The sequence below is a fragment of the Asterias amurensis genome, chromosome 14, assembly GCF_032118995.1.
Source record: "Asterias amurensis chromosome 14, ASM3211899v1".
In the NCBI taxonomy this organism is placed as follows: Eukaryota; Metazoa; Echinodermata; class Asteroidea; order Forcipulatida; family Asteriidae; genus Asterias; species Asterias amurensis.
The window spans coordinates 19486996-19514994 of record NC_092661.1 but is presented as its reverse complement, the minus strand read 5'-3'; the positions used below and the strand labels follow the sequence as shown (position 1 = coordinate 19514994).

Sequence of the window (27999 nt, the reverse complement as noted above, 5' to 3'; positions counted from 1 at the left end):
GGCTGGAATTGGAGCTTGTACAGTCCATGTCAATATTGAAACAGCCACATTGCTGGCGTCAGAACACGCGGGAATCTCAAATGATAAATACAAAGACATGGTCTTCATTAGATTCCTAAGAGATGAGTACAGTCTCTGGAACTTGCACTTAAACAAACAGCGATCCTCTCTGCGTGTTTGTTTTTATTACATCAGCTTTACTCTGACAAAGTTCAAATAGAACTCAACGTTGTACTTTTAACATCATGTGCTTGTCTTTTCCAGTTTGTATGGATGTGTATCTATCTGACACATTATGCTATCAAAGTTCTGAAACTTTTGGATTAGAAGAAAAGGTTAACTAGCCCACCCCACAACCAATCAATTATTCTATGTGTAAGATTTAGACATATACATCTGGCAGAGTTTTGTTTCAGGATGTCAAAGTAAAATTATAGAGAAATTGATGTATCGCTTTTGTGACAAACATTCAATATTCAAACGAATTTTATATTTATTCAGATTAACCTTTATTTGGATTTGATAGTTATTAAATTTGACTTAAAATTTGTACAATTCTAACTGGACATTGGTAAAGGTATGCCTCAAAACTGTTATTCATTTTAAAGTCATATCTAAACCCGGTAGAAAAATTGACTGGATCTGTCAGAACGCACAGCGCCCTCTCTTGATAATATCAAGCGCTGTTTCTCTTGGCCACAGAGAGAAATTTGTTTTTCTGCTTCTAGTCATTCGGTTATGACAATTCAAATTAATTTGAAAGGTCACTTTTAAAACGTGATTCATATCTGATTAGCCGAGTACAATATTGTGAATTATTTAAGCACCATTTATACATAAACAGTTTAAATTTGGAACAATAAATCTATATTATCTATAAATAACAAATATAGTGGATTTTATGTTATACCATGGAGGTAGGTGCGGACACAAATTATTATTATTTGGTAGTTTATGTAAATGGCAAAACTAAAATAAATTATCTTGGATTAAAAATAAAGGCCTTGAAAGATGAGCTAAATCAATATTAAAATTGCATACTTCCAACAACAAAGAGCCACTTGATCAATTGATGGCAACAACCCATTCAGTTCAGCTCAGAGCCAACACCTCTTCAAAGAAACAATGATTTTGTCAGTACCTTTAAAATATAACTATTATTCATTTCCTTCTTCCTTGAAAGAATGAACAATTGTTGTTCACAAGGGAAATACTCTCAAAATAAAAAAATAAATGGACATTCCTTACAATTAACATTGTGTCAGGTTAGATACCATGAATATATTTTAACCTTATATTAAAAGAAATGTAGAATCATGTCTCAATCAAGTCTTACACCCATTGCATTGGCTGCTAATTATAACCCATTTGGAGTGTCTACACTTTGAATGTAAGTTACTCTTTAGAATTCATGTCATGTTTGAGTTTAGCCAAGGCAACAAGTCTTCTATCTCGCCATTGACGTCTCTCCTGCAGTTGATCAAGTGGAAATCTTGCAGCACTTTCTGCAAAAATAGCATCACTGCCTTCTTCCTTGAAGGTTGGAGGTGGTCCAAATGATGAAGTGACTCTGTTGATAGTGGGACCGTAACGTTCCATGTAGCTGGATGTACCTGTAAATGACAAGCAATTGAACGAGCCACTTAACTAAACAATTCCTTCTTCATGTTTAGACAAACTTAACTTTAGAATTGTAATCCAATATTTCTCTCTGGTCTCACTGAAACACAATTTGCTGATAAGCGCTCATTTCACAAAATAATATAACAATGTAACTTTGCATTATAAGTGCCCCGGATTACTATCTCTTTTCAGAGAGCATTCAGTCGATTCCCTTTGATTCCCTTTCCGAGAGAGTGAGAGAGCCATTTGGTAGGAATGAAATGGTTGAAAACAAGGTAGAAATTAACGAGTCTGATTATGCTTTGATTTTGAACTTTATCCTTACCTTCAGCATTGAGGTGAATGACTTCAAATGGTCCACAGAACGCATATCGCATTCCCAATCCAGCTGTGAAAACCTTGTCCACATCTTCTGATGACATCACACCATCCTGTGCACAGAGAGTCAGATCAAGGAGACTGGTAAGAATATGTTTCTTTTCTACTCTCAATAGCATAGAGCTGTGCTCAAGACAACTGTGCCGTGTATAATTTCATAAAAAAGCTAAGCAGAAAATGGTTCTCAGCATATTGTTCTGCTAAGCAAGAAATTTAGCAGGGAATCATTCCCAAACACTCTGCATGACCCGATAGTTTGACTGGTTGACCGATTCTGCTAAGCAAGAATTATATGTGTTTGATACTACTTGGCTATGGATATGGCTTCATCCCTGCATTGATACTAGAGCCATGAGCCAATGATTGTATACAGGGATTGGTTGAAAGTTGGATCAGAGAAAGTGGCTCTCACATAGCACAGTAACTGCCATGACAGAGTTTCAGTAATACTTACAGCAACCAACCTCCAGGCTTCATTGACGAGGGCAAACTGCATACGGTTCAAAGCAAACCCATCAATCTCTCTCTTGACCGTCACAGGAACCTGACCAACTTCCTCTAGTAGTGACCGGGTACGTGACATAATGGACTGGTCAGTCCAAGGGTTGGGTATGATCTCCACTAGAGGGCAATAGTACGGTGGGTTACACTGTAATCAAAGAAATAACAAATTAGACACAACTTAAATCAATCATGTTCCTTTATGACCAAAAGCTTATAAAGTAGTCTCCCACATTCCTTGTCCAAATTACTTACTGGATGGGCCACAATGCATTGGTTGCGGCGTTTGAGTTGATCAGTGAATTTAGAAGGCACTATACAGGATGTAGAACTACAAAGGACAGTAGAATCATCAGCGTACTGTTCCATCTGCATAAAGACTTTCCTCTTAAGATCTTCATTCTCTGGCACACATTCCTGACAAGAAAAACAAGTAAAATCAACTCATATTCTGGATAGGGTACACTATAAGAAATGTTTTCCAGGTTAAATTCGACATGGAATACTTGTTATGATTTCATAACATTAATAAATCCAAAGTCAATTTGAACCAACCTGTACATGCACGGCACCAGTGACTGCATCCTTCATCTCCATGGTAACACTGATTAGTGCCCTCTGTTGCTCAGGAGACAGTGAGCCTCTTAACAGACCAGACTTCTTTAGTTCCTCTAACTGCTTTTCAATGTCAGTGAGGGCATTGGTCAACTGAAAGATAATCAATCTATTAGTATTCAGAACAACTCTGGTGGGGTAGCAAGAAAGAAGGGAAGAACAAGGACATTCCTGAAGTTTGTCTGTCAAATTTGGGTGGACTTCAAGGGAGACAAAAAACAATAAGCTTACCTGTGATTGTTCAATGTCATATATGGTGACATTGTAACCTGCGCCAACAAAGATCAAGGCCCAACTCCTTCCAATCAGACCACTAGCAAAGTAGGAAAGAATGTTGGTAAATGATTATTCACGTCACACATCATCTTGTATCAGGAATGGGGATGTTTGGGTGTGTAGAGGGGTTGGGGGGGGGGGGTGTTACAAACCCAAATGGCTTTACTATAACCCTTTGAGATGGCTGACTTGGGCATCACTTCGTTCCTAATTGGTTTCTTGTAACACCTGGTTCATGACTTTCAGTCTGATACTGAATTGATCTCACCGTGTTCAGAATGTTCAATTGTTTTAGAATGTCTATCACTCACCTGCCAATGACACCAACTTTCCCTTTTCCTGTTGAGGCTGCCATGTTACTCTAATCTATCAGGATAAGATCATATCAAACACAGTATCAGACTACTAGTTATCAATAAAGCTCTTGCAGCAGCAGCCATGTTTGATGTCAAACCATGGAAACATGCACACGTGTATGCCATACGGGAGACTCTCTGCCAATGATAGCTCTTCATTAGCGCTGGTGAGGAGACTGTTTGGGTCTTGTGATGATGTATTGCAAGCTGTGACGGTTATTTTAGTTTGTCATTATTCAAACTGTAGTTTTAAAATCCTAGTAACTTTGTCTTTAAAGGGGAACTGTTGTCAACAATGCCATGATCATGGCAAGCCTGTGACTGTTTGTATGGACATATAAACGATAGCTTAAATTACTACATTATACATGCGCACCACATGCACTGACCATCATATCATCGAGGGAGCCCTTTCTGATGCATCGACCAGTGCGCCAGTTTGCTAAGACTTAGAGTCGCAAAACATACATTAGCTGAAATATACTATTAATACACCTGTACAGTACAACACCAACACTTAAAAACAGTTATTAAGTGTTTTAAGTTTAACATTCGAAAAGGATCAATGATCCACACTCATCACCACTTGTTCTGTTGTTGTCAGTAGTACTAGGTGCAGTTTATATATAGCTGAAGGTTACTCCTAGAACTATTTCGGTTTCGTCCGGCTATCGTCTCGTTACGGGAGACGATAGCCGGACGAAACCGAAATAGTTCTAGGAGTAGCTGAAGGTAATCATAATAAAGTAGCAATGTATAGAAGAGCAATGTGAAGCAATGACTTACTCTATACTGAATCTCAGTAAACCCTTACTCCTGAATAAGAAAACAAATTCTTTCAATAAAAATGTTAACCTTCCAAAAACACAATCATTACATAACATTTATAATACAATCTGACTCTGACTCTGAGGCCGAGTCTGACTCTGCTGAGTGTTGTTAGTTTAAAAAAAAAGCTTTTCTTACCACGTGGATGCACGAATGGTCTTGTTTCTTTACTGGGCAAATTATATAATTTTACTAAAAATTTTAGGGAAGGTGTTGGATTGTAAAAGCACAAAACAATGGTCAGCTTCGCTTGATTACACCCCTCTTTTGACGACGGTTCGCTCGGGGGAGGGCCGCTGCTCAGGCTGTCAGGTGACCAAAGTGTTGTTCTTGGCCGTTTGCAATCAATTGAGGGCGCTAATAATAATTGGATTATTTTTTATTGAAACTGACAACATGCTTGTCGTGTTATTCAAGCTATTTTATCGTAATGAAGTGATATCAAACGAAACACTAAGTTCCTGTCGTCGTTGACCGACCGCAGACCAGTGCAAAATGATTTATTTATTGAAAACAGGTGGAAAAGGGAGACCATTAAAGTGAAATGGCGCCCTCTTGTGTTTTCAAGAACCCATAATAGACTGGTCCCATGTCCTTCGGATTGGTTCTCTGCCTCAATACTTACTTACTTGCACGTTTTTATAAAAATAATGTAGTTCGTTATACATGATTAAGAATTACAAGTAATTTCTGAGCTTTCCATAGATCTTTTCTCGATATAAAGGGTAATTTTTGTATCGGTCGGCTGATTATTTGATTGTTGCAGACGACATCAAAATGACCACTAAAGAAGAACAGCGCCCTCTCGTGTTAATTTGTTTTCATGATAACTAAAATCTGTTTTAGCATTCTAGAATCGTGTTTATTTTCAAATTAGCACAGAATCGGGACGTTTAAAAGTTGAACTATTCATCGACTCCCATTTGTTTCTTCTTGTAATCATCTGAAAAGCCAAAAATTGCTGCATTTGCCCCCCCCCTCCGATCCCCCGCCTGCATGAACTTGTATACATGGCAACCAAATAGTAGTCTGGAAACAGACGCCCCCAACTAGGCCGTTTTGAATCAAAACAAATTGCTGTACACCAGACTAATTGCAAAATGGCCAGCGGAAAGCAGCTTCAACTTCGAGTGGTCGGGTTATTACCCGATCCCAGCTTTCACCAGGCAAGATCCTGCGCTCAGGTTAGTATAAACGCCTCTAATCTAATGTATTTACATTTCTACCAATCACTTTTTTGTGTCTTTTTGTTTTGTAGGCCGTATATTTGACAGTTGCGCTTGTTCTCTGACACAGGTCACACTACACACTACACTACTACTCAGCTCAGCTCAGTGTACAGCTACAGTGTAGTGACACTGTATGACCATACTGACAGTGGCAGTTTTTAGTTAACCGTTCATATCTTTATCAATATCATGCACTGTTGTTAGTGTTTGGCTCTGTTTGGCAACAATGTCATTCTTTCCTTTTTTGTAAGGCCTTAAATTTGAGTTTAATTAATGTAGAAACATTTGCTACAACAAGAAGAGAGCATACATGTAACATGTGCATGAATTAAAAGGTGCTATGGTTTTGATAGGCCTATTGATATGTAGCATGAAATGAATGATAAATCTTCCCTATCTATACTGTATATACAATAAATTGATATTTGGCAAATTGTAAAAGCATGTAAAGTAAATTAAAGTCCTTTCTATTCCATGACCATGTAATCCTACGCCTGCTGAGTAGGAATACATGATCATGGAATAGGATGGATTAGGAAAGGTCAGATAACAGTATTTATTTTGGTTGTTTGAACTTGATTTTTTTTAAGATTAAAAGTGTTATATTTAATTAATACTTGTTTTCATCTGATTTAGTCTATACTTATTTTAGACCTAACCATTTTTATTTAAATTTCAAGGTCAACTTTTTTATTCCAAGTATTGCCATCTATTTTAAATGGTTTCACTCATATCATATTATTATTATCACTGAGAGTTTTATTACTGTAGTGGTATGACCCAGTGTGACACTTACTACAGTGGTATGTTAGAAATAGTAGTGATAGAAAAACATTTGTGTTACTTGATTGGCAGTCATGAATCCTATCCAGTGAGTCTACTTTAACTGTCGCAGTTAACGTTAAACACTAAGTCCATCCATCTCTGTCCTGGTCTCCATATTACAATGTTTCTCTAAATCTCTTATTACAGAGTATGGTCAACAAATCCAAGCAGAACAAAACAATACTTGCCCCTATTCCTTTCATGATTGATTCTATATGATTAACTTTCTGAAATATATTAACAGTTTTTATTTTCTGACTTATCTTTAGTGAACTACATTTGGTTATTGAAATGATAGGATTGCACAATCTTATAATGGCAGTGCTAGTCTTAACATGGTCATGATCAGTAGCCTACTACAGGCATACATCATGTACACGTGAATGATGGTTTACAATTGTATACATACTTGTTTTGACAGGATCTTTATCAGAACAACCCAGACAAGTTTGCAACACCACAGATCCAGGGTCTACTTGAGTTTGAATGGGAGATGTATCTAAGAGATGAAAGGAAATCCTTGCGAGGAGAGACTTGGGTATTTGAAGATAAAGCCATTGCATATCTAGACAGTGATCTGATAGGTAAGTCTCACTAAACATTGGGTAGATTGTGTAGGCTTTCGTTGTTTCTTTCAAAATGGATACAGACAGGCTAAAAGGTAGATTGTGTAGGCTTTCGTTGTTTCTTTCAAACTGGATACAGACAGGCTAAAAGGTAGATTGTGTAGGCTTTCGTTGTTTCTTTCAAACTGGATACAGACAGGCTAAAAGGTAGATTGTGTAGGCTTTCGTTGTTTCTTTCAAACTGGATACAGACAGGCTAAAAGGTAGATTGTGTAGGCTTTCGTTGTTTCTTTCAAAATGGATACAGACAGGCTAAAAGGTTACACAAGTTTTGTTTGTACTGTATTCACATCTATCAACATTGAATTCAATGTGAACTGTTACATTTAAAAATTGGAAATATAAGCTGTCTCCTGGTTCTTTGTTTTGTTTTTCTTGTGATACTTTAAAAACAAATGTTGACATTGGTTTCTGCTCTAAAATAGGTGGTCCAACAGATTTAGATAATTGGGCAACACAGCACTGGAGCTTCAACTCTTATCGTCCAAAGGAATTGTTACTGGCTTACGCTGAGGAAGCATACAAAGACTATCTCAATGGTACTGGGGTAAGTCATGATTTATTAGCTATGGGATTATTCTGCTTATTGCATTCAAATGTTCAAGGTTGTGTGAGAGTTTTAGTCTGAAATTAGGATGGGACTATTTTGACAAAACCTGTAAGAAGACATTTATTGCATAACTGTTGCTTACTGTTACAAATCAAACTTTATGCAACTTGCCAGCAGTTTTTACAACAAGATGAATGATGCAAATCCATAAGTGTATAACTGTTGTGAAATCTTCTTGAACATTTATGCAATACACTTTTGCTTGGCAAATATTTAGACTATACATGTAGTAAGCAAACAGCATGTGTGAATAACAAACTGTTTGACATCTGTTTGACATACCTTCATTTCCTACAGTTAATACACATTCATTTTTTTCTGTTTGCTTTAACAGCATACTTTTGTTTATTTGGATATTTCTATCAATGAGGAACCATGTCAGAGGTTACTGTTTGAGGTAAGTTTCTTTGTCAGTAACTTTAAAATCAATATGAATTTGAGTTAAAACTCTGATAAGATTTTAACATCCGATGAGAAACAAGGGTTATTCTTGAAGTGTGAGGCCAATCAGCCGTTAGTACCCTTTGGATTTATATCATGTGCCATTTTGTTGGGAAAGCTTTTGTCTGATATTCTGTTTAGTGAATTGCCATGTGCATGATACGATTAAATTCATACACAGTTATCTCCAATAACTTTGATCTTTTCTCTTTATTGTGAAACAGTTGTACACAGACAAATGCCCAAGAACCTGCGAGAATTTTCGAGCTTTGTGTACTGGTGAGAAAGGACATAAGACAGATGAAACACTGATGAAATATCATTACAAGGAGAGCATCATTCACAGAATAGTACCCAATGGTTGGCTGCAGGGTGGAGGTAAGACTATCTTCATGTATCAACAAATTGATTTATGAAATAGTAACTAAGAGGGTTAGTGTGGACTATTAATGTAGCTGCATGCAAGTCTGCAAGGGTACACATTGTGTACTTATTATAATGTTGATTCAAGTGCCTTCCAATATAATAATCCCTGTCCATCAGGCCTTTAGAATTCCTGACACCATCTCATCTCCTTAGGGTGATACATAGCAATCATTGTAAAGTCTTGCTCAAGAACACTAGTGTCATGACCGGGATATCAAACTCGCACTGTAATGACTCAGCCACTAGAGCTCGAGCTCAGTCACAATACACAACATTCAACCTGTGCAGGAATTCATTATTAATGTTAGTTCATGAAGGAGTTATAGGTAACAAAACTACGGAGATGTGTTGCTCTGATGTTAAGAAAAAATTCAGTGGTGTATAAGCTCATTAAATAATAACAAATCTATTTGTTTCTTGAATTTCAGATATCCTGTTTAGTAAAGGTGATGGTGGAGAGGCTATTTATGGACAGTTCTTTGAAGGTAAATGATTCAACTTGTTCTCAATTTGTACCATATCATTGTCTTTGATAACACTGCTGTGAAGATTGAGGGCAATTGTTTTACTTTTGTGTATGTTCTTTATTGTTCTAGATGAGAACTACTCGGTCAAGCACACTTCAAGAGGTATCCTAGGCATGGCCAATCAAGGAAGACACACTAATGGCTCTCAGTACTACATCACATTCCAACCAGCTCCCTGGATGGACACTAAATATGTGGCATTTGGGTAAGTACAGTGCACCATTATCACAAATGGAATGAATAATATCAGCGGTATTCAGGTTGTTTTGAATTGACTGTAGATTTTGACTAATGATAGAAATCCAATGAAAAAAACTCAAGTTATCCTTGCTACTAGTAATGCTTAAACAATATTTGTCACAGTTCAAATTATATCTTATTTTCATTGCTTTATTTTATCTTCAGGAAAGTGATTGAAGGAACATACTTGCTGGACTTCCTGGAAAAACAAGAGACTTATAATGAGCGTCCCAAGAAAGAATGCAAGGTTGTTGATTGTGGAGTATTTCAACCTTGATCTTTACATACAATCCACATGTACATCTTCTCCGACAAGTCAACCGACCAAAGCTTTATGTAGAATCACCACAACTTTTTTATATCAAATACTCGATAAATTGGTTTTTCTTTTTTATTTTACCATAATGATATTATTTTTCCAACCTAGGCTATTTAACTTTAAAAAACAATGCAAAATGAAATTTTTGTTTTAAAAGTTTTTTCATTGGTATAAGGACGGGGAAAAGCAATTTTTCCTTGGTAAAGGATATCTCTATGGGGGAAGTTTCAATTTCTACAGGACATTTTTAGGGGCACCCAGGAATTGACAAGGCATGGAGGCGATGGCCTATGCTGCCTCGCTTCTGTTTGGTGTCAGGGCTGTAATTTAATTAAGACAAGGTACTGTCTCCTAAAAAGTACTAAATATTTACAAAATTTAAATGGCAAGGTTTTTTAAAATATCAGCTTTCGTTTGAGGCCATTTCAAAATGGTACAAGCTACCTTGCAATGGAGTGAAACCTCAGCTTGCTAAATATTTTAACGAACAAACTTTGGGTTCACTTTGTCCCATTAAGTATTGATTAACATTCATTCCCAAGATTTGAAATATAAAATTCTCTTCATTGAATATTTTAGCCTGCAGCTTTACAAATTGTGATCAACCATAGCATTGGCCAAACTGATATTGGCCAAATTGAACAATTTCTTGAGTAAATGTTGTGCTTAAATACTTCAAAAGATTTACAAACCATTTTTGTTAAAAAGAAATTATCAGTGTTGTAAATAGTTTGTTTTGAGTTCACAGTTAATTTCAAAGACAAATTAAGTGTGATGTGTACAGTTTTAAATAAACACTTATGTGTGCAGTAACTCAATATTTATATTGTTTGTCAAATTTTTCTTTATTTTTGGTGATAATTGTTATCAGTATGGATAGATTGTATAAGAATAAATGTATAAATAAGTTTGTATTCATTCAGTCAACAGTGATCAGACACAAACGGGAATTTATACACAATTCCAATCAATGTACAACGTCAGTTAAAGCAATTTTAATGTTATGTCATTGATTCAATACATAGCCTATACAAAATAACTTGCTTATAAGTGAGACATCCAGCTAGACAATTATAATTTTATTAAACATATGAAGGGGAGTGGTTTGGCCAAGATGAGCCCTAGTTTTTATTTTATTTGTATTAAATCTATCGAGGTTAACACTTTCACAAAATTTAACCGGGCAAAATTCAAATTGCAGTGTTAAAGGAACACATTGCCTTGGATCGGACGCTTTTCAAAGACCAACTCGCCCGATCCAAGGCAACGTGTTATTTATTTAGTTAAAACATTCCATTCAAATGTTCAGCAGAGATAACAAGTAACAATTTCATCAAACTCGAAGCTACTCGCATCACAAAATCGTAACTGATATTATAACTGATTTTGACCCCCACAAGAATATATTTCTATGTGTGGAACAAACAGATAGAAAATGCACAATATAAACTAGTTATATATTACATGTACATGTATCTTCAATCATCTACCTTTCATTAAAAATGCATGTTTTTTTTCACCAGACAGTGTACCTTTAAAGAAAGCCTTTGTTTCCCATTCTCCACACATCATCATGTGATTTATAATACTGCATTGACATGAATCAGGCTAGGGGAGCCTGGTGAATGCTTTTTTGCAGATTGAAATTTAAATTAAATGATATAATGCAGTAGATAAATGGTAGTTGTTTCTGTGATTTTGAGGGAATTCACATATGAATCAAAGAATTTCTTCATAAAGAGAATAACTCATTTAGGGTACAAAAGATTGGGTGGGGTTTTGGGCAGTAAAGACGCGTTGCCATATATAACATTGTTCGATGCATTTTACAATACATGTAGAACGATACATAAAAATAGTCCATAATGTACACGCTTTAATCTAAAGCAACAATTATAATTTGAACTTACTCTGCAACTTGTGGGACTTCATATCCAATATAAACAATGATCATTTATGATGTATCCACACATCTGAAATCCATATGCAAGCTTAAAGGGAACTGATGAAATTGCAGCCTATTGCTTATTTCAATCATGTTTACTTTTTTGGTACAATTACAACTTAATTCATCATCAATAATCATTTCTAAAAAAGTTGGAAAATATGGCCAATATAACCAGATATGTTTGCTAAATACATCAACTTTAAAACAGAAGTCAACTTTGCATAAACATGAATTTCATTCCAGATGCATAAAATGTAATATTTTTTAATAGTTATGTTATTCTTCAAGCAACAGCATTTTTAAGAATAATATTGGTAATACTGTTGAGTACCACATGCATACCAACAGAGATAGCTATAGTTTCACCTAGCATGCATTTTTCTTTGCTCCATCACACCAAGCTCACTTTGGTTCAGGCGCTGGAAACAAGCTCACTTTGGTTCAAGCAGTAGAAACAACACAAGCATTTCCTGGGTATCATGCAGTGATCTGAAAACGCCAAAGCATGATTAAATGGTTCAAAATGGACCCAGATGATGATTGTTATTGGTTTCGCACCATGGTATGATTTTAGCTTTGAATTATTCAGCTTGTTCATGCAAAGCAGCTGCTCAGTCCTTACCATAACAACATTTGCAAATCAACAGGCTTTTTCTTACATTGGTGTTATAAGATATGGTTATCAACATCCATATACATAAAACTCCTTTACTTTATGATTAAATAAACCAGTGGTGGACATGGACAGTGTCTGTCAAATCACCCATATAACTCATTGATGAATGTCATGAGTCATTTGCATCTGTGAAAAACTAAGAATGGTGCAAGTTGAACTACTGGGGTGGTTAATGTAGTAAATATCTTTAGACAGAAAAAATACCAGGCAAGCGCATTTTTGAGTTATGTTATATATGATGCATTTAATTTCAGTTAACCAACGGTTAAACTAAGCTACATGTAAACCAATTATAGTACAGTATTCATGAGAGTAAACCAGCTGATTACAGAAGAAAGAGAAGAAAAGAAAATATTAAAACATAAGACTATAAATTATCTGCCTACTCATGTCAGATTTTCGTAACAGGTGGAAAATACATGTTAAACAATTTAACAAATAAAATAATTAATATACTTTTAACTATCTAGATAATTCAAAGTCTGATTAGAATGAGGGCCATTGTTGATAATGTTTGTCCGCAAAAGAAAGTATGTTTACAAATTTGTATAACTGTACACTGTGCACATGTACAATGTAGGGAAAAAGTATGGACGCATTCGTTATAACAACACATTACGATTTAATCACTTGTTCCTAATTTATTTTCAAATAATCATTAACTGCCACCGTTTGTTTCATAAACCACCAAACTTTAATTAAACACATTAAACATCAGTTTGTAATTTCATTACAGACTTCAACAGGGAGGAATATGTTCTGTCCTAAAGGTGTCAATTCCATGCATTGACGTTAATCTTCAAAACACTTGCATGAACTTTGAGATCTGCAAATAATCACCATTTGTGCCCAATTAAGAGTCCCATCTTAGCATTATAACACTGTCATTGCTACTGATGGCATCATATTTTCTTAATTGTAACCATCTGATCTTTGCAGATGTCACTGTTTAATGCAGCATGTTTAAATTTAGGTCAACCATATCATAAACTGAACTCAATGAAACTTTTTCTTTGATTTGAATTTATTTTCAGTAGGAATGCAAATCTATTTGAGAGGAGAAGGGGTTTTCGTAATTAATTATGTTAAAATATATATTCTGTACAATCAACACAAACTTCCAACTTAAAAAATGATAAAGAAAGAGTGTAAATCAAGAAAAAGAAGATCAGTAAATGCAAAATAAATTGATACTATATGCTGTGTTTTTAATTTGTTTCAAAACTAGATATTCTACGGGAAAATTCTGTGTGTCATTTTAAACGTTTCCATGACAATGAATTTAATATTTGTAATTAACATGTTAAAATAGGTAAACTTTTTTGTACATGCTGAATCAATTGACTTTCATATCAAGGAAATTAAGCGATTTATTTATATCTCCTACACGTACACAGCAGGGGCATGATATAATGTGATTAGTTTTACTTGTGGTCAAGCCAGTCCCTTCCCTTCACCCCCCCCCTTTTTGTCCCCCTATTCATTGTTTACCCCCTGTTTTTTTATGTATGCTTTCTAACCCCATTCATGTATTTCTACTTCACTGCTTATGTTTCACTTAGTTACCTGTTCATGTTTGTTGTGTTGTCATTTAGCCTTTGAGAAAGACTCCGCTAGGGTCGAAACGTCAGGCCATTAACTATTTTTTGCATTTAGTTTTATTGTGCTTAGTTTTTACAATTTTTAACGGCATTGATTCTACATAAAATTATGTGAACAACTTCTCCTGCAGATTCAAAACAATAGAATGACATTATTAGGGGTATTTCCAAGATGTGCAATTTACTTTGATTTGGTCTGTATTTTACGTAGTTCAAAGGCTCCTTGCTTCAAGGTATCTCAAAAGATGAATACATTGTGAAAATCAAGAAGCAATATGGTTTTTACTAAAAGGCAAATACCTCAAGTGATTAGGGGATGAATGTTGATGTCATCAGCTCAAAAAGGACAAAACTGTTAAAAAGTCATTTATTTTGGAATATTGAATGACTATTTGTAGAGGTGGCAGTGCAAAAGACCTTTATCCAAAAGCTGCTAGAAAGTAGGGCTGGCAAGGAAAAGGACTGTGCCATGTTTAGATGTAATTATCAAGTGTACATGTGTATGGAATATAACAAATGTGGCGCAGCATAAAGGTCTACTTGCTACACAAAGGAATCTATTGTTTGATTAACCAAGAAAAGCTAAAATGTGCTCACCCTCACCACATCCCCAAAATCTAGTTAACAATCAAAATACATGTTTGTCAATGACTATACTGTACAAGTGTACATTGTTGTCCTCAATTTATCGACAACATGTTGGGAGAAAATCCCAGACAAATAAGTGTTGTATCTCTATGATACTTAATACAAAAAGAAACTGTTGATACAACCTGCACATACACAAGTCCTACAAACTCTTGGGGTGGACATTATGCGGCCCGGTCAAGTTGTTCTATGTGGTGCGTATTTTGCCTGCCACGTAGTTTTTATCTATAACTGGATCCTGAAGAAACATGTGTAGGCAGCGCTCACTTTGAGCGAGAGGATGGCCTGAAATTCTGAATAGTGCAAAGAAAAGTGTCAAATTATTTATCATTTGTAAAAGAAATTCAGAAGTTGTCTGCAGATTTGCCATGTTTTGCCTTTATTTGATTACAATTGTAGGCATACAATGTATGTGCTACAAAACTAAACAACTACGGTCTTAATTCTAAGGTGTGGCGTATTCTGTTTAACACTGTCACAAACTCTCTCTCTCAAAGTTGATAAAAGTGATTTCCATAAATCATTAAAACCCTTATTATTTTGATGACAGCATATTTAAAGTACTTACTTGTTTATAAATGACTCAAGGCCCTGACGTCGATTCTCAATGAAGCCATCTTCAAAAATACCATCATCGTTTCTAAAAGGCAACTGTAACTTCAATGCTTTACCTGGTAATGGTGGAACTACAATCTATAAAAAGGAAACAGAGCCATTTTAAATTCAGTCATTAGTTATATAAACAATTTCTAAAATGAAATTGAAAATTTCTTCATCTACATTGAAGAGTCAAAGGGAAAAAGAGCAAACACTACAGTTCTTTCTTTGAAAAAGTGACTGAAAAATTTGATTGTGGGAACTCAAGCCTCAATTCCATTAACAAAAAGGCTTGGATAGATTTGTAGATGTCATTATGAATGCAATGCAATCCCAGTTGATACTCACTAAAAATAGTTGTTTTGTATACTCAGGGTTGGACTATTAGTTGAGTTTGTTTTCTTTTCATTTGTTTTTTGTTTACTTCGCTTATGTGCACTATACAAGTATTTTTATTATTATTAAAAAGTTCAGATAACAAGCCAGAGAGTGGACTTGACAGTTTTAACTGGGTACTTTTTGTAACACAAAACACAATGTCATCATATTTACATTAAACAGTTATGAAGATAATGGTAGTAGAAAGCTTCTCTTAAGATATTACTTGCTGAGGTGCTGTGGTTTGTGAGAAATGAGAAAAACAATGTCACGAAAATAAGTTTTGTCTCACCTTTTAGCATGTAAAACGTATTTAATGGTACTACCATAACTGGTTTAGGACACTGGACACTACTGGTTATTGACAAAGACCAGTCTTCTTACTTGCACTGTGTATCTCAACATACAATAAAATAACTAACCTGTGAAAGTTTGAACTCAATTGGTCGTCAAAGTTGCGAGATAATAATGAAAGAAAAAACACCCTTGTCAAACAAAGTTGTGTGCTTTCATATGCTTGATTTTGAGACCCCAAAATCTAATTCTGAGGTCTCAAAATCAAATTTGTGGAAAATTACCTCTTTCTAAAAAACTACGTTACTTCTGAGGGAGCCGTTTCTCACAATGTTTTATACTATCAACAGCTCCTCATTACTCATTACATGTACCAAGTAAGGTTTTTATGCTAATAATTATTTTGAGTAATTACCAACAGTGTCCACTGCCTTTTATTGTACATGCTTTAAAATATTGTGACCTGTTTTAGTCATTTAAAAAACTACAGCACCTCAGCGACTAATATTTTAAGGGAAGCTTTCTACCATCATTATCTTCAAATCATGTAGTTTTATGTAAACTTGTGGACATTGCAGATTGTGTGTCCTACAAAAACTACCCAAATCCTTTAAGTTGCTACTTCAATGAAATATACAAGGCATACCTTGCTGTCTCTTTCTAACTCATTCCTGAGCCACTCAAAATCACTGTATCTCCGTCGAACAGAGGAATCTTTCTGCTTGAAAACAGGAAGGTTAGTCTGTGGGGAAAAAGGAGATTGTTTTAATGTTCATGTTATAAAGACATGTTTGCCTAAAATGTAATTAATTTTCCTAAAAGATACGATTCGTGTATGTTTGTCAATTTTGAACCATGATACATAGTCACAGAACAATGGAAACATGAACTTACACGTGTACACAAAGGGGTGGTATTTTATAAGAAGTAAAAAGAATGCTGGCTTGAAGGCGTTCAGTATACAATTGCTGCACGCTGTGATGGGATCCTTGGCGTTTTGTACACCCGAGGGGGCAAATGACACCCGAGGGGGCAAATGACACCCGAGGGGGCAAATGACACCCAAGGCAAAGCCCAGGGTGCCATATTTGCCACCGAGGGTGTACAAAACCCATGGACCCCAGTCACAGCGTGCAACAATATTTTTGTTAGTAACATTGTTTTTATAATTATTATTATTATTTATTTGGCAATTCACATAAATAAAAAATAAATAAAAAAATTTATATGAAAAGGATAAAGCTCTTCTGCATGTTCTGTTGTTATCTTTAGACATTATTATGACGGTGTATGCATAGTTGAATAAGCAGACGAACAGTTCAGAAACTATTCTTTACTGTTCCCTCGAACCCGCGGGTGTTTTTGTACACAGCGCTGGAAAATCGACCAACAGTGGGAACTGTGTCAAGATCAAAGGACGGTAATGTACACCGGTGTACATCACTTTTCATTTTACCCAACACCCGAGCCATGTAACATGCATCTTTGTGTTTTATTTTATCACGTGATTGGTTCTCGACCAATAAAACTTCACAATTTGTTACCTAGGTATAACAATAAAACTTGAGCTGGTTATATAATGAAAAAACAACATTTTACTTGATTGATTAGGTTGATTGAGATCTCATGATCTTGCTGTCTCAAAATGATCAAAACAAAGTGAAAAGGCCTACACAAATGGGTCGACAACTGTTTTACTGAATGTAAAAGTAATGCATTTAGTTTGTATGCATCTATGATCTAGATAATTAACAGTAAACACCATCAACTTCCTTCATTCTTCAAGCAATGTGGAAATCAATAGCGGCGTCCGGAAAGTGGGCACCACCCCCTTATTGCACTGTACACACGGAGATTCGTACACACAGCACTGCCTGGTCAAAGTCAACGACTTAAAAAACGAAAACAACACCCACCTTCATCCGGACTTCATAATCGGTATATCTCTTCTTTGCGATACCGTGTGTCTCTGGATTTAACAGATCTATCTCAAGGAAGTTTGCTGGTACAGCATACGCGTCGTCTAGGGTTTGTTTCTTCGCCCCAAGGCGCCGTGTATCGGCGTTTGCTGCGGCTGCGGCTGCTGCCTTCTCACTTTCGTCCGCCATGCTGAAAATTAAAGTGCAATGAACTTATTTTTGCTGAATGCAACGTAAAATTTAGTAGCGGCGCTCTCCATTTTCCTTATGGGGGTGTTGTCAAAGTATAACATGAGAAAGGGGAAACAGGATGGATGTAAACAAATGATATGTCAATAAAAATACTAAAACCAATATTATGAAATATATTTTTATCAGAAATTGATTTATTTGTTCACTTTTTGTGTGTGCTTGAATAAAACAAGTAATGCATTTTGAAATGTATTTACAAAAAAGTAACCCTTTTCAGAAGTTGACTGGTTCAAGTTGTTCAACCTTTTGACCTTTCATTTGCTTTACCGCAATGTGTCCATTTTCTGTACCGGTGTTTTCATTTCTGCATCTTTTGTGGTATTTTTTGGAAGACTTGTGACTCATAAACAAGGCATTTTCCATGCTTTGTTCGTTAGAGGAGTCTCTAAAGGTGAGGTGTTACTTTTACTATGTATTGAAAACGTCAAGTTTAGTTGTAAAAAAATTGTAAGTTTTGTGTTGTTACAATTAGTAATTTACTAATTACATCATCCATTGACATTCCCCATTATGGCCATTGTAATTGAGTTGACTAAAAAGTTGTTAATTAAAGCATGGAGGAATAAGATTAAAGCTTTTAATTTCCCCAGTGTGGGATAATAAAGTTCTTATCTTGCGTAGCATGGATGGAGGAAGAATATTTCTTATAATTATATTTATTTTTGTAAAATATTCAAAAATTCTCTACATACTCCATGATTGATGACTCAATCAAAGGGACCTACATCTTAACTCATGAATTATTTTTTTTAAATATGTGAAATTGGCTTTAGTTCTGAAGTAGTTATCTGGTTATGCAAACTACTATCTAACTAAAGTAACTAAGCAACTGTCCCAAAAGTCATCATACTTTATAAAAAGTAAATAACACTAGAAAGGAAAAATTATCTAATGTTTCCTCCATGATAACACTTTCAGCTTTCAAATTTTCAGTAACACCATGGAGTTCAGGAAGGAAGATTTAGTTTTGTAGAAACATAGCTGATTTTCCTTTCTGGATAGGAGTGAAGCCTAGACAAGTAACTGGGGCGCTGCACTCCTTTTTTCAAAATTTGTCAAATTATCGGTCTTATTTTGTTAGTAACTAACAAGACCGATAATTAAATTACTCGGTTTTTCAAAATTTGTCGTTATCTGCCATAAATGAGAAATTTCGAAAAAAGGAGTACAGCGCCCAAGTTACTGGGTTTAAGTGAAGCCCACCTATCTGGAGAATTTCAGTTTATGCTGGTTGTTGATTTGGCCGCTGTACTCCTGTTTTTTTTTTTTTTTTTTTTTTTTTAATATCAGTCGTACTGACAAAATTTGAAAAAGAAAGTACAGCGCCTCAGTAACTGGGTCTTTCTGCACTAATGACAGTTGTGGTTAAAGTATTGTGTAAACTTACATTGTGCAATCTATGAACCAATATCAACACAATAAATAAAACTATTGATTTCTTTTTAACTTTCCTGCAGGTACATGAACATCCGATGAGATTAGTTGTGTAAGCCAATTGGGTTAGCCTGTACAGTGCTAGTATTGCTGAACAATTTGGATATGTGGAGTGTAAATATCAATCCAGTAGCAACATCATAAAAGAATAGGGCAAGAAGTCAGATGTCAATATGCTCAACGTCGTTAAAGAAGTTATGATCTTGCAGCCTTCAGCTTCTCCAGTTCTGTGCAGAGGATTGTTTCAAAAAGCTAGGCTTCCACATCGGACTGTAAACATCTGTACTGGTTGCCGACTAAAAAGTACAACAACTAATTCTTCAAGAACAGCAAGTGAGTCTTGATTATTGTTTCTCAGTTTCCTGAAGTAGCCAACAAGCTATTTCATGTGATTGTTGATAATAACAAAGCAATAGGATGTCAGTATGTATTTGAAATTTTCATATTACTTGTTTTTCTTTTGATCAGCATCCACATACTTCAGTGAGACAATCTCATCGGAAAACATAACGTACACCCAACACCTAAGCAGTAAGACAAGACGTGTGAAAAGACAAGAAAGACCAGGTCCCCTGTCTGCATATGACAACTTAATACATCAAGGTGAACTCAATGATGATGACCATCAGAGGACGATAGTCAAAAGTCTACAAGATTTATTTGACAAGATATCAGGATATCGGCCAACTGAGCCTGGCTTCTTCAACAAGGTACATATTTATCGGGCAATAAGCAACTTAGGAAGCATTTGGAGCCTCATTGCTGAGAAATGTATCGTTATATCAATGTTTTGTTGTGGAGGAAATCAATTTTCAAGTAAAGGATTTTGGCCAATTGTTTCTCTCTAATAAGAAACACAGGAAATATTATGTTGTGTTTGCCATGTAGTATTGACAATCAATAGCATATACCGAGGGAAGTAACTTCATGAAAGTAAATGTCAATACTTTGTCTTGTTTTTGTAGTTATTGGGAAAAGCTCCAGGTGCTGGACCCAAAGGTTTATATCTGCATGGCAGTGTAGGATCAGGCAAGACGATGCTAATGGACCTATTCTATCAAGATGTAAAAGTCGACCGTAAGAAGAGGGCTCACTTCAACTCCTTCATGCTAGATGTACATTCCAGTAAGTAACTCTCTTCTTCAGCATAAAACGATCTTGAAAGGAATGACTTAACTCTTAAGTACAAAATTAGTGTGACTTCATCAGATGTTTGTAAGTGTTGACCTTTATGCCATTTTTCAACCAAATGAAACATTTCTTGAAGTCAAAGAGTAGTTATAAATGTGTTGCACTAAGCGTCATCCATCGCCATACTTGGTGATAGACAATGGAAAAGTGCATACATGTACGCACTGCACGCAGCTCTCAGCCAATGATAGCCTTTCATGCATGCATGTTTCATTTATGATAGTGGTCAGTCACATGATGAGCAATCCATCTTTACTATAAATTGTTCATCCAGTATTTTACATCTTCTCCTCCAAGGAATTCATGAAGTGAAGAGACAGATCCCCAGGAATCATGACAGTCACAAGCCTCGTCCCTTTGACCCTATCTCACCTGTAGCTAAGGATATCAGTAGTGAAACATGGCTACTCTGCTTTGATGAGTTCCAGGTAAGACTTTTGTATGACCTTTTCTACCAGGTAATCTTTGTGAAATGCCCTGTTAATTAAAGACACTGGACACTATTGGTAATTGTCAAAGACTTGTCTTCTCACTTGGTGTATCTCAACATATGCATAAAATAACAAACCTGTGAAAATTTTAGCTCAATCGGTCGTTGAAGTTGCGAGATAATAATGAAAGAAAAAGCACCCTTGTCACACGAAATCTAATTCTGTGGTTTAAACAAATGTTTTTTTTTGCTTTCAGATACTTGATTTTGAGACCTCAAATTCTAACTTCAGAGGGAGCTGTTTCTCACCAACAGCTCCCCATTACTTGTTACCAAGTAAGGTTTTATGCTAATAAATATTTTGAGAAATTACCAAAAGTGTCCACTGACTTTGAGATGTGCTCGCTTTGCATGAACATATCCAGTTTCTGATTGCTATCGGGTCTTCTTACATGAAGTATTTGAGACAGACAACATTCAATGGGAAACTTCTGTGGACTCTAGGTGGCAGCAGACTTGCCAGGTAAATACCTTGTTCTTGGAAATGTGAGCATGCTTTAAACAACAAAAGCAAATGAATTTACCTGGTAAGTCTGTTGCAACCTAGCAATCAAAAGTCTCCTGTTATTACATTATGTGTTTGCATTGTTTAATATTATTTTTGTCCCTCCTTCATGAATTTAATTGCGATGTGGATTGAACTGTATTGATTTTACTTATTGCATTTTGTTCCCTTCATTGAATACATCAGCTGTTCTTATTTTGTTACACTGATGGTGTTTGCATTTTTAATATTATTTGTTATTGGCTTTCTTTCACAATATATAGAAATATATTTGATGAATGTTGTCATGCAACATGAATGATTGACTTGTGTTTTGCAATGGATTTTCAAAGTTATGACCATTGTTAACTTTCTAATACTGGTATATTTTGTGCAATGTCCTTCATTTCTCTTCAAGTCTACTGCAAATTTTATCCTACACATTTGATGAATGTGTTGACATTCCTCTCTTGCATATTTATTGCTTGTGATCTCAAAATGTATTGCATTATTTGAAATTTAATCTGTAAGGCTCTTTACATGAGCTTACTTGTGTACTTCTCCAAGAGTCCAAACATTGATTTGTTACTTTCATTTTGTCGCTGATTGCTTCATTTTGTTGTATATGTAAAAAAAACAAATGTTTAAGTAAAGTTGTGATAAGTATAAACATTAATATTCACTGAAACCTTGTTTTAATAAAAGATCTCGTACACTCCATGTTTGCAGGTGACTGATATAGCAGATGCCATGATCCTAAAGAGATTGTTTACTGAGTTGTTTGCCAATGGAGTTGTTGTTGTGGCAACATCTAACAGAGAGCCGGATGACTTGTACAAGAACGGACTTCAACGCAGTAATTTTGTTCCTTTTATTACAATATTAAAGGTAATAAGTCAGCAGTATGAGGAAGGAGGGGGTTGATAAACTCATCATAAACATCAAACAGTTGATGATTTTGCTGCACTATCAAAAGATATGCTTACCCTTCTATTTTAGGTGATTTATAGCCAATTGTATGAAAATGCAACTTTGTTCTTTTTGACATGAAACATTCCTGAAACCATCTCAACTACTCCTTTGAAGTATGCAGCACCGGCAGCTCAATGGGTGGACAGGTTGCTTAAACATTCACACCTACAATCTCTTGCCTCGCATGCATGTCTCATGTACCCAACTTCCTCCTCCTGGGCAATGAGAAGTAAGTTGGGTGTTTTGTCCAAGGATCCAAGTGGCGTAACTGGGATTCGAACCCAGAACTTGAGACGGTGCACCAAACCACTCAGCCACAATGCAAGACATACATTGATCAGTTTCTGCACTTTTGTTATTTTCAGCGTCATTGTAATAAGCTTCAACTAGACTCAGGCATTGATTATAGAAAATTAGGTAAGTTGCTTTTCCTTAATAACATTTTACTATTGTCTAGGCAAGTTATAGCCAAGCTAGTGTATGAACTAAAAAAAAACATCATTTAACTTCATACCATTAGCTACATGTAAAAGTGAAGTGCTTTTGTTAGAAGCAAACACATTTCTTGAAATTTTCTTGCAGGAAAAGGACAGATTATATTATAACAGTTTATTTACAGATTGTATACCGATTATGTGTTTTAGATGCTATTGAAAGAGGCCAAGTATTCTTTGTGAAGAGTAAGTGCAATGCTGATGAAGAAATGGAGAGAATATTTGACAGCTTGGCACAGAAAGAGGATTCTGGTAAGACATGGTAGACAACATTTTGTTTTTATGGAACTAAAGTCATGATTCTTGTGTCCCCTGAACAAACATTTGACTGCAATTTCTTCTTTCCACCCAGGAGTAAATGGGTACATATTAGGGCAGGTTATGACTGTGATTTGTTGTCACATACTCGGCAGCATGAGCACAGACTGCATACTCCACAGGGAGCTGAGATGGTTCAAAGAATAAAATAAACAGTCTAGTGATGAGACCAATAGTTGGTGTGTCATGGCCAAGTCGTGTAGCGCACTGGACTTAAATTCTGATTGTTAGTAATTGGGGTTTGGGGTTTGATTCTCCCTCATGAGACTTGTGTCTTCTCCTAGGGGTATAAATGGGTCCTGCGATGGTAGAGGTTGATACTCGGTTTAAAAATGCCTTCTGATCACCACGGCAGCCAGGGCTGTATACTCCCCAGAGAGCTGAAAAAGATTACAGGAATGTTATTGGTCCAACTAACAGTGCACTTATGTAAAGTGCATTGGTTTGTCAAATGCGCTAAATAAGAACTAATTAGTAATATTATTATCAATGTTTAGGACCATGGAGCCACAAAATTGATGGACACTGGTGCTGTACTGATGTATGTTATTTAAGCTTCCTGTTTGGTCTTGGATCTTTGGCATTGACCCCAGATCTTGTTTTCTTGTCTCTTTGTTTCAGTTATACATAGTAGAACCATCCATCTTATGGGCAGGGAATTGAAAATACCGATAGCATGTGGAAGAATTGCAAGCTTTTCATTCTCTGATCTATGTGAAAAGGTAAGATTGTTTATTAAAACCCCATCAGGATAGCTATTTGAATAGTTAAGAAAAGAGACTGAAAACTCTACACAAGCATTTTGTATATTTTGTGTACTGGCTCTATTAATTGTTCAGATATGTGTTCTGAACATTTTTGAATATAAACATGTATGATAATTAATGTATGAATCTTAATGGTTACAATGTTACCTACAGGTGTGAAATTGATCAGATGTTAATCCAGAAAAGGGCTAGATTGTATGGAGGAATTGGTCTGTGTAATTGTGCATTAGTTATGAAGGAATCATTGAGGAAGTGCAATGTCATGTAATCCCCATACAGGAATTCTAAAAGTCTTGAGCAATGAAGGAATGAGTTTTATGTAATAAATGAAATAGGTTAAATGGGAGAAGAAAAAGCTGTATTGAAGGAATAAGTTCAATATAGGGGAAAATGGGTACACTGTAATGAAGGAATAGATTTGACATAAGGAGTGGGTTCAATGTAAGGTAAAGGGGTTGGTTTGAAGGAGTAAAGGGAAAGGTACACTGTCATGAAAAAATAAGTTTGACCTGTTTAATGAATAGGCTTTATGCACTGAAAAAGAGTAGATTTGAAGGTATAATGGAAAAGATACACTTTAATGAAGAAATATGTTTGACATATTGAAGGAGTAGGTTCAAAGTACTGAAAAGGGGTAGGTTTGAAGGAACGATGGAATAGGTACACTACAATGAAGGAATATAGGTTTGACCTGTTGGAGGAGTGGGCTCTGAAGGAGGAAAGAATAGGTACACTGTAATGAAGAAATAAGCTTGACCGGTTGAAGGAGTAGGTTCAATGTAATGTAAAGGGGTAAATTGGAAGGTACTAAGCAAAAGGTATTCTGCAATGAAGGAATACATGTACATGTAGGTTTGGACTCAATGCACTGGAAAGTAGTAGATTGAAGGTATACAGGAATAGGTACCCTGTAATGGAGGAATGGGTTTTGACCTGATGAAGGAGTAGGTGCAATGTAATGTAAATGGCTAGATTTGAAGTTATAATGAGAAACGCACACTGTAATGGAGACATAAGTTTGACCTGTTGAAGGAGTAGGTGCAATGTAATGTAAATGGCTAGATTTGAAGTTATAATGAGAAACGCACACTGTAATGGAGACATAGGTTTGACCTGTTGAAGGAGTGGATACAATGAAATGTAGGGAGTTGGTTTGAACAGGAAAAGCAGTAATATAGTCCATTTACAGGATTATACCCAGCTTTACATACTCTCATCAAGATTCAGATTGATGAAATATAAAAATTAGTTGCATCTAGCAGTTGCTTTTGTCAACAAGGCCATTAGATTGCCTGAAAATTTTGAATTTGAATACCATAGTGATTTTGGATAGTAATTCTGAATATAGAAGATATTAGATTGGTTTGCATAATGGCTAGGGTGTGTACTGTACACAAATCGACCAGTGGTCATAGCAACTAAAAGTTATTAAATGGACTGCAAGCTTCTTAGTCAGAATGTTGATTCTTAATTATTAGACTGATCAACCAAGAGCAATGCTAGACCCTTGTCCTGTAGCTTAAATCATTAGGAGGAACAGACCGCCAATAGGATCCGACTATAAGATACCTTCACAATGAAAACTATGTTTTTTCACTGTGTAAAGCCGTTGGGGGCGGGTGACTACCTGGCTATTGGGCGTGAGTTTGATACAGTCTTTATACGAGACATCCCCCAGATGTCTCTCACCATGAAGACAGCTGCTAGACGATTCATCACATTGGTTGACAACTTCTACGATAACAAGGTAATTAACATTACTAACTTTTTTATTAACAATTTAGATTGAGTGATTTTGTTCCTGTAGTAGAGTGTTTATTCGTTAACTCATTACTTTGTTAATAAGGAATGCAACTGATAATGATCAAATAATGGCGAATATTATGTAAATTAAATCTTGGGAGATCACCATTGTGGCTATATAGCTTAGTTGGTGGAGCCCCAACATATTAAACCAGAGGTTGTTGGTTCAAATCCTTTTTGAGTCAATTTTTTCTTTGTTCAACCCGAGGTTAATTCAGTCCTGTAACATTTGTTTTTCTGTTTCATAGGTGAGACTTGTGTGTTCATCCGATGCAGAACCAGAGCAACTATTTGCAACAAGTAAATTGACCCAACGAGATATTGATGATCGTAGGATGCTCATGGATGACCTCAATATAAGTATGGTGAGTAGTCGGAAATCCTTCTTTTAAACGCACTGGACACAACTGGCAATTACTTAAAAAAATTGCTAGAATAAAAACGTACTTGGTAATGAGCAATGGAGAGCTGTTGATAGTTTAAAACATTGTGAGAAACAGCTCCCTCTAATGATGGGGGAAGAAGTAGCCTCCTCCTCCCTCTGAAGTAACGTAGTTTTTGAGAAAATGGCAATTTCACACTCAAATATTAAGACTTCAGGCCTAGTCCAAATTGGAGCAACAAGGGTGTTTTTTATTTCGTTATTGAGTTATTGAGTTCAAATTTTCATAGATTTGTTATTCTATGTATGTTGAGAAACACAAAGTGGGAATACTAGTCTTTGAAAACTACCAAGGTCTCCAGTGCCTTTAAGGCAGGTCTCACTGTCTTTTCCGCTAGAGGGCTCCCTTTAGATTAATTTTCCAACAATATCTTGCATCAGAACTAACACAAGAGGGCTCCCTTTAAATCGGCAGTCTAAACTATTGACCAGAGCAAGTTGTAATTGTCTTTCTTTACAGGATGTGAGTAGTTCATCAGCAAGTATATTTACTGGTGAGGAAGAACTCTTTGCCTTTGAGAGAACAATTTCAAGATTGACTGAGATGCAAAGTGAGGAATATTGGAAGAGTAACATGGAGACAGACCAAGCTGTGAAGAAGGAAGAGTTATGATAACACCTATACATTCTCCCCAATTTTAACTTTTCCCTGAAATGTGTTGTAGCATTTTCATGATCGCTGATATTGATAACTTCCCCAAGGCATTGTTTGAGTTATCCCCTCTTCATTCTCTTTTTTGACTGAACGATTTAAAGTTATTCAAACTGTTTGATTAATTTACACTATAGCTGACAGAAGTGGGAAAGTACACACCCCTTACATTTCCTCTTAAACTATTATGCTACAGTAAAGTGAACCAGGTCTACAATGTGAGTATTGTGTTACAATGGTCCCTTGCACCCTAGCTTATACCAAACTATAAACACGTTTTCCCCATCAGTTACAATTTCCATTTAGTATGGATGCTTTGAAAAGGTGTTTCCATTTAAAACTTTGTTTCCTTCAATTTGTCTTCTTTATTTGGTCCCATCAGGAGCATTTGAATGGAAAGAAAGTACTTTTTTTTCCAACTAAATAAGTAAACTCCAAAGAATTTGAAAACAAAAGTGGAAATAAGAGTTGAAATAAGGTGGCTAATATTTGCAATGTATTTGACCTTTTTAGAATAATTCGTTATTTTACTGTTGAATTTATCACTTTGTGCTTGCAATTGAAATGAATTTTTGATGCAGTTTGTGAATACAATTATTTTAACAACAAAAGTATATGTATTATTAAATTAGAGAATGAGATTTTTGATGGAAGATGTTTTTAAATAACTTGGTTTTTATTTATTCAATAAAGTTTGGACAAACTAATGGCCAATAAGCTTGTGTTTAATTGTTTTATAATTTGACCTTGTTTCTTAAGAAAGCAATTGTTTGCCAAAAGAAGATGGTATCGTGGAGATGAAAACAAAGTACAAAAAAC

The 27999-nt window shown here is 35.6% G+C and overlaps 4 protein-coding genes across 5 annotated transcripts; 2 read left to right on the top strand and 2 right to left on the bottom strand.

The window, feature by feature from the left end:
* Positions 1-161: 161 nt before the first annotated feature.
* LOC139946911 (lambda-crystallin homolog) lies at positions 162-5032 on the bottom strand. Its single transcript, XM_071944690.1, has 8 exons — positions 4716-5032; positions 3705-3759; positions 3349-3430; positions 3058-3210; positions 2758-2919; positions 2456-2650; positions 1949-2054; positions 162-1613 (listed from the first exon to the last, which is right to left on the bottom strand). Exons 2-8 carry the CDS (start codon positions 3746-3748, stop codon positions 1396-1398), a joined length of 960 nt encoding a protein of 319 aa, XP_071800791.1. The 5' UTR covers positions 3749-3759; positions 4716-5032; the 3' UTR covers positions 162-1395.
* LOC139946902 (AFG1-like ATPase) lies at positions 1956-27886 on the top strand. 2 transcript variants are annotated; one of them, XM_071944679.1, is made up of 12 exons: positions 1956-2085; positions 19591-19900; positions 20036-20277; positions 20533-20692; positions 21056-21186; positions 22462-22620; positions 23070-23121; positions 23349-23450; positions 24138-24238; positions 25890-26030; positions 26335-26451; positions 26989-27886. In XM_071944679.1, the coding sequence occupies exons 2-12, from the start codon at positions 19741-19743 to the stop codon at positions 27139-27141; spliced, it is 1518 nt and encodes a 505-aa protein (XP_071800780.1). In that variant the 5' UTR covers positions 1956-2085; positions 19591-19740; the 3' UTR covers positions 27142-27886. The 2 variants fall into 2 exon arrangements, with proteins under 2 accessions (XP_071800780.1, XP_071800779.1); XM_071944678.1 differs by lacking the exon at positions 1956-2085 and adding an exon at positions 18401-18524.
* On the top strand, positions 5670-10638 carry LOC139946913 (probable inactive peptidyl-prolyl cis-trans isomerase-like 6). The gene is made up of 8 exons (XM_071944693.1): positions 5670-5761; positions 7053-7215; positions 7683-7804; positions 8202-8264; positions 8533-8686; positions 9163-9219; positions 9331-9466; positions 9667-10638. The coding sequence occupies exons 1-8, from the start codon at positions 5678-5680 to the stop codon at positions 9776-9778; spliced, it is 891 nt and encodes a 296-aa protein (XP_071800794.1). The 5' UTR covers positions 5670-5677; the 3' UTR covers positions 9779-10638.
* LOC139946916 (sorting nexin-12-like) lies at positions 10794-18072 on the bottom strand. Its single transcript, XM_071944697.1, has 4 exons — positions 17879-18072; positions 16609-16704; positions 15262-15386; positions 10794-14986 (listed from the first exon to the last, which is right to left on the bottom strand). Exons 1-4 carry the CDS (start codon positions 18068-18070, stop codon positions 14881-14883), a joined length of 519 nt encoding a protein of 172 aa, XP_071800798.1. The 5' UTR covers positions 18071-18072; the 3' UTR covers positions 10794-14880.
* Positions 27887-27999: the final 113 nt, after the last annotated feature.

Coding starts and splice junctions, on each gene's coding strand:
- LOC139946902 (XM_071944679.1), top strand. CDS start 19,741: ATGCTCAACGTCGTTAAAGAAGTTATGATCTTGCAGCCTTCAGCTTCT. Junction 20,278..20,532: donor AGCCTGGCTTCTTCAACAAG/GTACATATTTAT, acceptor TTGTTTTTGTAG/TTATTGGGAAAAGCTCCAGG. Junction 26,452..26,988: donor ATGACCTCAATATAAGTATG/GTGAGTAGTCGG, acceptor CTTTCTTTACAG/GATGTGAGTAGTTCATCAGC.
- LOC139946911 (XM_071944690.1), bottom strand. CDS start 3,748: ATGGCAGCCTCAACAGGAAAAGGGAAAGTTGGTGTCATTGGCAG. Junction 2,651..2,757: donor AATGCATTGTGGCCCATCCA/GTAAGTAATTTG, acceptor CTTTGATTACAG/TGTAACCCACCGTACTATTG. Junction 2,055..2,455: donor AAGCCTGGAGGTTGGTTGCT/GTAAGTATTACT, acceptor CTCTGTGCACAG/GATGGTGTGATGTCATCAGA.
- LOC139946916 (XM_071944697.1), bottom strand. CDS start 18,070: ATGGCGGACGAAAGTGAGAAGGCAGCAGCCGCAGCCGCAGCAAACGCC. Junction 16,705..17,878: donor ATTATGAAGTCCGGATGAAG/GTGGGTGTTGTT, acceptor TTTTCCCCACAG/ACTAACCTTCCTGTTTTCAA. Junction 15,387..16,608: donor AGTTAGAAAGAGACAGCAAG/GTATGCCTTGTA, acceptor TCCTTTTTATAG/ATTGTAGTTCCACCATTACC.
- LOC139946913 (XM_071944693.1), top strand. CDS start 5,678: ATGGCCAGCGGAAAGCAGCTTCAACTTCGAGTGGTCGGGTTATTACCC. Junction 7,216..7,682: donor TCTAGACAGTGATCTGATAG/GTAAGTCTCACT, acceptor GCTCTAAAATAG/GTGGTCCAACAGATTTAGAT. Junction 8,687..9,162: donor TGGTTGGCTGCAGGGTGGAG/GTAAGACTATCT, acceptor CTTGAATTTCAG/ATATCCTGTTTAGTAAAGGT.